The sequence below is a fragment of the Hippichthys cyanospilos genome, chromosome 4 (assembly GCF_059441005.1).
Source record: "Hippichthys cyanospilos isolate Australia breed blue-spotted pipefish chromosome 4, RoL_Hcya_1.0, whole genome shotgun sequence".
NCBI classification, from domain to species: Eukaryota; Metazoa; Chordata; class Actinopteri; order Syngnathiformes; family Syngnathidae; genus Hippichthys; species Hippichthys cyanospilos.
Window position 1 is genome coordinate 16,060,328 of NC_142372.1, and position 11,354 is coordinate 16,071,681.

At 38.0% G+C, this 11,354-nt stretch overlaps 1 protein-coding gene across 1 annotated transcript in view; it reads left to right on the top strand.

Moving 5' to 3' along the window:
* Window positions 1–8,861, top strand: part of rras2 (RAS related 2) — a 32,904-nt gene extending 24,043 nt beyond the window's left edge. Inside the window, exons 2-6 of the mRNA XM_088413064.1 lie at window positions 2,276–2,363; window positions 2,669–2,771; window positions 5,798–5,906; window positions 6,784–6,902; window positions 7,782–8,861. Coding sequence (XP_088269190.1) covers window positions 2,276–2,363; window positions 2,669–2,771; window positions 5,798–5,906; window positions 6,784–6,902; window positions 7,782–7,869 — 507 coding nt within the window. The 3' untranslated portion in view covers window positions 7,870–8,861. The remainder of the gene's footprint in view (window positions 1–2,275; window positions 2,364–2,668; window positions 2,772–5,797; window positions 5,907–6,783; window positions 6,903–7,781) is intronic.
* Window positions 8,862–11,354: the final 2,493 nt, after the last annotated feature.

Here is an 11,354-nt window from a genome sequence, read left to right on the forward strand (position 1 = left end):
AAATAATACAACAATACTCAAAGCGATAAGAAAAAAAATCTTCTTTTTATTGAAATAGCAGGTATGTTTTTCTTAAATAAAATTGCTATTTTTTATTAACAGTTGGCAGAATAACAGACAAGACAGAACTCGACAAAGTCATTGATGTCATTTTGTGAAGCGTGTTCTGGTTGGTGGGTCAATGACTGAGTCATACTTTAATTACATTCCGGTTGCTTCTGATGTGGTCACCTACTGTATGAAGGTATCACAGGTAATTTTTACCGGACATGACTCAGTTTATTATCCAGCAGTTATTGGTAGATCTTTCTGAATCACGTTGTTCTCACTGGATTGCCATGTGGCCAAATTGGAGGACGAGCTGAGGAGGGTGGTGCTCTTTACTGCTGTCTGACTGACAGAACAAGGAATAAAGGGTTGACGGGACGCGGGGGGAGACCTAATGGGAGAGGAAAAACACAAGCGACTTTTTTTTCCCTCTCGCTTTCTGTCACTTTCAGTTTCAGTTTGGTCGTTTGAAGGCACGCAGGGAGTGTGGTGCAATGAAGCATGGTGTTGGACACAGTAATGCTGATGAATTATTGAACAGAAGTAAATGGATGCGACTTGTGCCTCTATACTAGCATGCTGCACTCTGACAGGAGATTGAAAAAGAGAGATCAGCTGCTTCCTCTGCAACAACCAGCTGCGGCTTTGCAGCAATGAGATTGTATTTAGAGTCGAAACGCCATTATTGAAATATGGGTAAGGAAATATGAGCTATACAACATTAGTGTGCAACAACCATTTGGATGGAATTCATGATTGACATTATCATTGAATAACTTTTTACAGGCAAAAATAGGTTAGTTGAATGCCAAATAGTGATGGCTGGCTGAGAGAACGCTGTGTTTTCCTGCAGTTTGACGATAAAGCCAGAGGTCACTTACGTCTGTAGTGTTTCAAGTAAAAACATGGCTGTTTGGTGGGGGGGGGGGGGGGGGGGGGCATTTTGAAAATACCTATGCACATGTAACAGTTACTTTTGTTTGCATTCCACTTGTTTGGATGTAAATGCTCTACAGCACCACCAATCCCATGCGGTGTGTATAAATGGCTGGGGTGCGCTTAAGGCCGTCAGTGCGCATTGAACTGTAACCCACCCAAAAAAAGGGTTAATCTGCATTTGTATACGTATTATATGTGCAATGTAATTACTGTAAGAACAATATTATTGAGCTCAGATGTTCTTGTTTAAAAAGCTACATTCGTTTATGTTGTTGGTTTTTTTTTTTTTTTTTTAGCATTTCCATGGATTTCTTTGAGGAAAGATGATTTAAGTATTTGGAGTTATGGGCATGGTCACGGAACATGTTCACCTCGTGTCTAGGTGTTACTGCATTCACAAGTGGCCTGAATAAGTAGTTGAGCACAAAATTATGAGCCACTTTTATGGCTAGGTGGATAGGTCTTTTTGGGTGGAAAAACAGCTGTAAGAAGCCCAATTTACTCAAATTGCTGATGCAATTCACGTTGTGTACAAAAGATGCATCTATTGAACGCCTGCTACTCAAGTCTCTTCACTGTAGAGAGGATAGCACATAACAGTATTCTTAATCAAAGCCACTGTGTCTCATGATATGTAAATGTTATATTCCATTCCGGTTCCTTAGCTGACTGCAAGTAAGATGACTACAGTCGAAAATGATCTCATTATAATAAAAGCTCTGTGATAGCTTTCCCCTTGGATTTCTGTAGGTTCACATCAGAGCTCCCATTTTGTATTATAGAGAAGGAGCATGTTGCTCCTTCTCTATGAATGGTGAACAGTCACTGCTTGTCTTCTACATTGTTGTAGTTTTCTAAACTTCCACCAACTCTGGTGAAAAACCCAATATTCAAATGTCTATTGTGATTAAAAATGGGTAGTTGATTTTTTTTTTTTTTTTGTCAATCTAAAACAATGAACAATCAACATAAATAATTTCTCCTTTTTTTAATGAGTTTTTTTTAGATTAATGATGTGTCTTATACACAGGTACGTCATACTGTATTTGAGGAATACAGTAAATATTATTTTTAAACTACCAAATACTTGGTTCTGTTTTTGATTAACATTTACCTCACTGCATTGCAATGTTAGTCATAATAGTGGTAAGGTAGAGAGCAAAGTAGTTTTATTTGATGGTATAAAGTGTTTACAAACTGCTCAAATAAATATCACTAGTTATGAATGGCCACTGTCAAATATGCTAACTGTTTTTTTTTTTTTTCTCTCTCTCTTTTTGTCCTGCAGTCCTACTTTGTCACAGATTATGACCCAACAATTGAGGACTCTTACACCAAACAATGTGTGATTGACGAAAGGGCAGCTAGACTGGACAGTAAGTCACTTTTTAATCCACATTTGTATTTGCTTTGTATGTTTGCATGCCAAACAGACAAGTTGACTGTAAACGCACATGCTATGGGCTTTCCTACAAGACACAAGATTGGCGCCCGGCGAGAGTGGATTACAACTACTTCCCTGATTGGTTAATGTCACGCCAGGAGCCAATCACTTGTCTTGTAGGAGTGTCTATGAGCAGATTGATTGATTGTCCTACTCTGTGGATTACACTTTCGAAGGGGGGTTTTGGTCCAAATAAACTGCGAAAAATGAGGGAACAATGAAATGCTGTCCGTGTAGTTCTAGACACGGCTGGACAGGAAGAGTTTGGAGCCATGAGAGAACAATACATGAGGACAGGGGAGGGCTTCCTGCTCGTCTTCTCAGTCACCGACAGAGGAAGGTGAGTGACAGTTCTGATCACGGACGAGTGTGTGCTTGCCTCTTTTCTTTCATTGTGCGTACACGTCTGTCTACTCCTCACAGTTACACCCTCTTACTAGCACTCCCTCTTCCAGAACCATCAATGTTGTTGCAAAACATCTTATTCCGCAGTCTCTTGCTATTTTTCAAAGACGCTTAGAATATGTGTTTGTTCTGACAATGAAGACTTAATAATTGGGCTAGGAGAAAAAATCAACTATAGTGTAGCTTCACTAATGGGTGAAGCCATTCAATTTTGGTGAGCATCTGAGTACTAGTCATTTATATCGAGTGGCATCAATGAAAACTCCCAAGAATAATATCGGTATTGTATTTTATCATCTATTTACTGGAAAGTACAGTAGCTTGCTTACAGAAACAAAGGCCTTTTTTTTCTTTCATTTTCTTGATTATTTACAATAAGGTAATAGTAAAATTGTACATACTGTACATTTTTTTTCTAATATCTAGACTGGACATAATTATGTCACAACTGACTGAATATGATTGTTTCTGCAAAAAGCTTAACATCAAGGTTTTGATATGCTCATCCACCAAGGTAAAAGGGGTAGCATTATTGATACTAATGCTGGGCGATAATATCTAAATATTGCAATACGAAGTGACGCGATACACATATTACAATACGGCGTTCAGTTTCCAATATATCACGTATCGGTATCGAAACTCCTTATTTTCATAATATTTCATTTTTTCTCAATCAATCCGCTCTGTAGCGGCTTTCGTATTATGATTTTGTCATATTATGAAGTGTTTTATATGTAAATCATTCCAAGCGCCTCAAAAACACCATGTTAAATGTTACATTACATTACCATTCGAATGAGGCGATGTTCTAAAGCAAGTCGGCGGCAGAAGAGACCAAACAAAAGAAAAAGAAAACTTTATGACGCGAAGATAGCATTTCTGCCGTTGTAGTCATATCTAGAGCTTCCGCACAGTGTTCCAGTCATTTGTTTTAAGGTCCTGTATGTGTTCCAGAGAAGCGCAATAATATCCAAGCAGCCATGTTAACGAGCAGTAGAATCTCATGTTGCGTTGTAATCAAATGGGAATTTTAAGATTTCAAGTTTTGTTTTGTTTCATTTCATTTGTCTCTTTTATATGCGAAGTATATATTTGTAATATGAAGAAAAAAACCTGTACAGAAGCAAGCGTATCTCGAGGTTTCACTGTGTTTGATAAATTAGAACAATAGATTTCTCCTTGGCTTTTTGTCATATTTTTTCACCAACACGAGTGACATCACAAATCTGTTTCGTTTACGGTTGAAGTGGTGCGCAATAAGAGGTACGTGTGGCAAAGTGCTCCCTCTGTATTCCTGCCACATCAGTGCTATCTGAAAGAGTATTCTCAACTGCTGGAGACCTAATAACACAGTCAAGGGCATGCTTATAAAAAAAAAAAAAAAAAGTGGACATGCTGCTTTTTTTTATTTTATTTATTTTTTGTTCTATTCATTGATGTCAATGATGTGTGGATCCTGGATAATGAATGAATGTTTTTTTTTGAGTCATTGTTAATATATATATGCAATATGTTTTTTTACAAACCTTTGCCCAATATATTGCAATACGTATCGTAATTTCATCACAATACACATTTAAGTCACAATCGCCAGCACTAATTGATACTAACCCGTCTTTCTGTTCAACTCAACCATCCACTTAGCTAAATACCTCTCCCACCACCCACAGCTACCCTCCTACAATGTTTACGTTGTAAACACCCTTTCCCCTCTCCTTTTATACTAGTCAAGTCTTTCCAGATTTGTTCAGTGCAATTATGCTGTAGCTTTGTGTCTGGAATACCCAGAGGTGATCATTTTACTATTTATTTTACTATTCATTTATTTATTTGGGAGTCCAACAGTCGTCAGTGCCCCGCCCCACCTTTCATCATCGTCCGCCTGCCATTTTTCAACCCCAAAATTGTAATCGGCGGCCCGCTGCTTCGTCAGCCCATTGTCGCTCTTCTAGTAAACAATAATAAAAAATTAAAAAAAAAAACCTTTATAAAAATACCATTAAACAGTACTCTTTACAGCTTGGCATTACACAAAAAGCAAATGATAAAGTTTACAGTCTTAACTTAAATCATCCAAATGTAATAGATGATGTAAAGTCAAAATAAACTGATCCCATCTACACAAAATTGCAATAAGCAAACATGTCCACTAGGGAGCATACATAACAGCACATATGTTCTATGTGGGCTGTCGGGACAAAATTGCCATTAACAATCATGTCCACTAGGGAGTTTTCTTTTTCTTCAAATAGTTTTTAATTCCTCCAGTTTATCCATCCAAGGTTTTGTTGTGTTTGAATTACTAGATTATGCTTTTAGGGGGTTTAAAAAGTTCTTTCTTGCATTTCCTGGCTAAGGGCCAATCACAGTGAGATTGTCTTTTTGTGATGTGCCCGTTGGTTATTTGAATGCAAAGACATCCCAGAATACTTTGCTCAACTATGTTCAAGCGACTTATTCATTCAAATTGAATGTGAAAAGCAAAAAGTCCAAATCTTTAATTCTAGACATTGCTTTTTACTTTATGTCTGCACACTGAATACGCTGAGCAAGACTGTGTACAGTATGCGTTTCAGTTCCGAAAGTATGACTAAAGAGCAACACATCTATTGACATCCCTAGCCATACTAAGTGAGGAGAAATTAGGCGAAAGTGTTGCTCACATTAAAAGGCACTTTCTCTCAATATTATCTGCTTCATACCAAAGCTAGATTTGTATCTGTGTATACTGTGCTGCAATCTTTTTTCTCAGCTCACATTTTCAAGACCCTCCGTCAGACTCGCAGCCATGGTGCCCACAGCTTCTGGGTGATGGCTGTGTGGGTGGATTTCCTTAGTGTTTTTTCAGTGTGTGCACATGCAACTATATTAATGTTTGCATCCATCATTGCAAAAGAACCTTGTCATTCATTTGCACTGCAACATACCACTTAACACACAATGTTGTGTGTTTCACAGCTTTGAAGAAATCTACAAATTCCAAAGACAGATTCTGCGAGTCAAAGACAGAGATGAATTCCCGATGATCCTTGTCGGGAACAAAGCCGATCTGGAGCTACAGAGACAAGTCAGTCCAACAGATTACACATCTCTCCTGTGTAATCATCTGATGAGACAATATGAACCAATCAGCACCATTCACAGATGCATATTTCAGAGGCAAGCATGTGTTGCAGCTGCAGCTAGCTGCCAGCTGACCGAATTCAAGCATAAAAGGGCAGCTGGAGAAATGGTGATGTCAGGGGGGATAGATGGAGAGAAAATGTGTGCTGAACTCGGCCATTTGCTGGGTGTTGCTACACAGCGACTCCTGAGTCTACAGCGCCTCTGCGTGGTTAAAAGGGGCTTTACAGACACAGACTACTTCATAAATGTGGGGTTTTTGTTTTTTCAAGCCCTGTGTGTTACAAAAATGGTCATAAGCTATAAGCAAATGCATTCATTGTAAATTAATCAGTACATATTTTTGTTTAGCTTTCGTTTTCAAGAAGATAGTTACAGAAAAAAAACTTCAGCAAAGATAAAATGCTGTATCAAGGAGATGGAATGAATGCTCAAATGGTTCCATATGCAAAGCAGCATTGGCACTGAAGACGTTTTTTAAACAAAATATTCTATTAGATTAATGTCTACAGCAAATGTAATTTTTGTGTTTTGATTTACAGTAAACGCCAACTTGGTTTTCATTAAACAGCTTAAACGCACCACTGAAATCTTCACAATGATTATATATATATAATATATATATATATATATATATATATATATATATATATATATAAACAATTGTTAAGATCTTGATAAGCTAAAGTCAAAACCATGATTAAATTTTAATAAATTCCCCACCCTTTGAGAGTCTGTTTTGACATCTCCATGTGATTTTTTTTTTTTTTTTTTTTTTTTTTTTGCCCTGTCATTATTCACCTTTTGTCTGTCTGTCTCAGGTAACCCAAGAAGAGGGCCAGCAGCTGGCCAGACAGTTGAAGGTCACGTACATGGAGGCTTCAGCCAAAATTCGCATGAACGTCGACCAGGCTTTCCACGAGCTGGTTAGAGTAATTAGGTAAGTGCTTTTTTCTGGAAACAACAGGCACATTTATTATCAAAAAGAGCTTGATATGCACCAATACTAATACCGCAATCAGTGGCGATACAGTACATCTGTAGTCATCCTTCTAAAAAATGCTCCGATATTAAGTCAATTTAGCAGTCTGACAGCTACTTTACAGCTGGGAGTCATGTCATGTTGCTGTTGGACTGCATGTTCATCACTAAGACCTTTTTTTTTTTAATAAGACGGTCCACAAAGTCCACAGGTATAAGAACTAAGAGATTGTGTGATATTATAGGACTCTGACTCGAGTTGTTTTATTTTAGAAACTAAATGGCATGTGCTAAATGTAAGTAAAATGTGCCGCATGACAGTTGGAAAAACATGCTGTTGGATGTTACAGTGTTAGTACAATGATGACAAGTTGGTACTCTATAGTTTCAGATTTGATGAAGTAGTATTATTTGAGAGGTTTTTCTGACTCTTTGATTAAAACATAACGTCAGAATTTCAAGATTTTAATTTTTCAAGTTTCAAAAAAATAGTGCCGAAATAATAGGAAAAAAACTCACTCTGTTCAGGCCTCCTAAAAGGGTAAACGATTGCTTACAGATGCCATAAGATGGCAGCAAAAGCTGTAAAATTAAGTTTGGCATTCGTTTTGACTGATTTGTTTATTCTGATCTGTAACAAAGCAGACTAAGAATAAAACAGCCAAGCATCAACTGCATCTAGCATGCACACCATAATTAACCCACGGTACATAAATGACTGTATTCCGTAGTTCTATTATTCAACGTAAACCACCAATCGGCCGGCTACGCTTTTTTGTACAGCGAAACGGCGAAGTCAATTGAAAGTGAATTTGCTATGTTCTCTGAAAACTCCTAGGAAGTTCCAAGAACAGGAATGTCCACCGTCGCCCGAGCCGACAAGAAAAGAAAAGGACAAGAGCGGCTGCCATTGTGTGATCGTCTGAGTTGGCCTTATCACTGTAACTCATGCAGCTACTCTCGGTTGCCCCGCCCACTCTGCCCGACATCACATCCCGGCGTGGACGACTGACCGCTGCCTTCTCGACCACGTGCATGAGTCCAGACAGCCCCCCCGCCCCCACCCCACCCCACCCCCATCCCTGGGGTACCCGGACTCGGGGTGGCTGTGCCCAGGACGTGACTAGGAACAAGTGACAAAGCCAAAATCGAAACTAAGCACCACTCTACCTTTAGCCATAGCCCAATTCACATAACTCAGCATTGCCTTCTTTAATCAGCCTGACCGATTCATGTTTTGTACTCGGGTGGACTTCTCTTGCCTTGTAGTGATTTGTACTTGCTGCCGAGATTGAATGAAACATACAGAGAAAAGATATATCCTGAATGTTAACAAGTTCCTTTCAAGTGTCTGACAGAGCAGAGAGATTATTTTATGAAGCTTTGTGTATGTCGTGCCATCTTTTCTCCCATGTGCTGATCTGCTAATGTACATATGTGAGATTTGTCATGATTTTTTAAAGTGTATTTCTAATGACTATTAAATCACCACAGCACAGTGTGTGAGGTTTGTTTTGCATATATGAACGTGACTATATGATGATGTATAGAAATGATGCCTAGACAAAGCCCTTAAAGCTAAAATGATACAGCTTTTAGATTTTTTTTTTTCTTTTTATGTTTTCTTGTGGCTTCTACTTCCATCTCAATTGCCAAATATTGAATGTCTAACCTTTGCTGTCTGTAATATGATTTTTTTAAGTCTTACAGATTGTGGAAGTCTGCCATCTCATTCTTCTGCTGAGGTGGCGTTTTGGACAGCACAAATAAAACGAGAGATCACATGTTCTTTACGTCAGAAGCTACATGACTAATTTGCTTTACGTGATCTTAAAACAAAAAGTCACCACTTTGTCGAGTTATTTGAACATGTCTTTTGAAGTCCCTGTAAAGTGAAAATAAATTTCTATGTAAAATCTGTGAGTCTTCAATCTCAAATGCTGTCGGTATTTCCCTGTCAGCTGTCAATCAAATATCACTTCTGGAAAGATGGGTGTAACTTGGTCTAGCATACTATATATACTATTACTAAACCTTAACTATGGTGCAGCCACAAAAATACCCAAACTCACTTTACAACAGTGCTTTTCAGTTATATTTTGCAAAGCCCCCCTCTAGGAAATGCATCCTTTTTTTATCATTGACAAAAGGAAAAGGATCGATAAAGGATAAACTGAACTTTCAACAACTGCTTACTCCACTTTTAGAGCATTTATACAGGTTAGTGCATGAAAGTGCCTGAAAAAAAAGATGCCAATCTCGATTTTATCTCAATTAAACTTCACATGGCAAAAGCAAATCCTTTTCCCTGGTGTTCCAGTTAACATGTCTCAAAATTTAGTCGACAAAACTGAACAAATGGCTCCATTATAATGTTGGATTTCTTTGGTATCCTTATGATCTTAATTGTTTTGCATCTCAGTGTTCTTCTGTTGGAAGAAAAAAGCACATTAATGTGCTCAGCAGAGGCACATGAACTCAATAATGAGCCTGCCACCTGTGGCGTCATGTTCACTTCATATAGACCGACTTGCACACACACATAATGAAATTCTGCTCTGCCTGCTGTTCTTTCATACCATTTTGTACCTGAAGATCAACAAAATTAGATTGTAGTAACAGAATTACTTTAATGATTATACTTCTATACATTATTTCCCTTTCAAACTACTGCAGCAGGCAAGTTATTTTTTATGTTTATTAGAGGATATGTGTAAAGTGAAATATTTAATCATCCTGTTTAGTCAAAAATAATATTGCCCCGGTTTTTGCTAAATTGGACTGGATCACGAATGCTTTTGTGGTTTCTATTTATCTTGTCAGAGAATGGAAGGTCATGCCAGCTTCGAAAGGACTGATGCACCTTGGCACTTACATGGCTACACAAATGAACATATTGCATTCCTGAAATTTTAAGAACTCATTTGAAACAAATGTTAATAATAGATCATAATGATAGCAATGCCTTTAGCCTTGTGTTGAGATTTTTCTTGCTAAAATAAAATCTGACATTGAGACAGAAATGGTATTGTTTTTATGTAAAATAATACATGTATGTGTTGCCATTTGAATACTTTTTTTCCACTCTGGAGTTGCCCACGGTTGAAAGGCGCAGAAAAGGTGTGGGCATGTTGATTGCCCCCCGGCTAGGCGACTGTACATTCATGTTCACCCCTGTAGACAGCAGTCTGTCTTCGGGTGGAGGGAATTTGGGGTCTTGTGCCGATGCACCAAACAGCAGTTCGTAGGACAGTGGATTAAATTAAATATAAAAAATTTAATTAAAATGCACAATAAATACGAGAACGTAAGCACTCACACAAGATCAAATCTTTAGCATATCGGCATCTTAGTGGCACTGTGACGCCGACCAATAGTAGACCAGCATTTTAGTGACGCCATGTCACCGACCAATCCCTTTTTAACTACATTTGTAAGTGGTACCTCCAGGCAAATAATAACTCCTGATGGCATTTAGTGAAATGTGTTTTATTTTTGACTTGTCTATTAGAAAAGAAAAAAAAAAGAAGAATGAATGACCACACACATTCATATGAAATTTCACAAAATAAAGCCTTACACCTTTGCGAAGGAGTTCAAAACGGTTCCTGTTCATGTTCCACTTATTTTACTTTTAATTTGAAAAGAATTAAGCTAACTGTCACGGCATTACAACACATTCAATTTCATTTGTCGATACCTGCAGAAAAACAAATACAATCTCACATACCTCATGAAATGCCTTCCAGGGCTATTCATATATATTCATACTCAATAAATTGCTGATCTTCAGAGAACTGTCTGTTACCAACACGTTTCAGAAGAAAAATGCACCTGTTAGTAAATACATGCATCTGTTGGTTTTTGAAAAGTTATGCGTGGGGGTGGGGTACTCAAATCGGTGAAAAAGTAAAACAGTTTACGTAGGCTCATACATAATATAATTATACAGAGAAAATTTGCAGAATAATTCTGGGAAGTTTCACTATATAATTAATTAAATCCATTCTCCTCGGGATGACGCACGAGATGTAAACTGACCTAAAATACACGATTGCGCTTTCTATGAGGCACTGATTAAAAATATTAACAATAATCATCACCCTGACAGGTAGGATGTGTTGAAATATATTGTTAACGATTGAAATATACATATAGACAATTATTTATTCGGTATTCTTGCACTATGTACACGTAAATACTATATGTGAGGATGAAGTCGTTTGCAAGTGTACTTGATGACTTACTTTCCAGCACCGACTGTAGTCAATATGTCATTGAACAGCGGTTGCTTCGGCGCTCCATCAAGTGGGTGAGCAGCTCCTGACACGTAAGCGCCTCCCCTTTAATCAAGAGGAAGCCCTCTCCGGGGGACGTCGAACACGCGCCAGTTGACGAATCAACATCGATC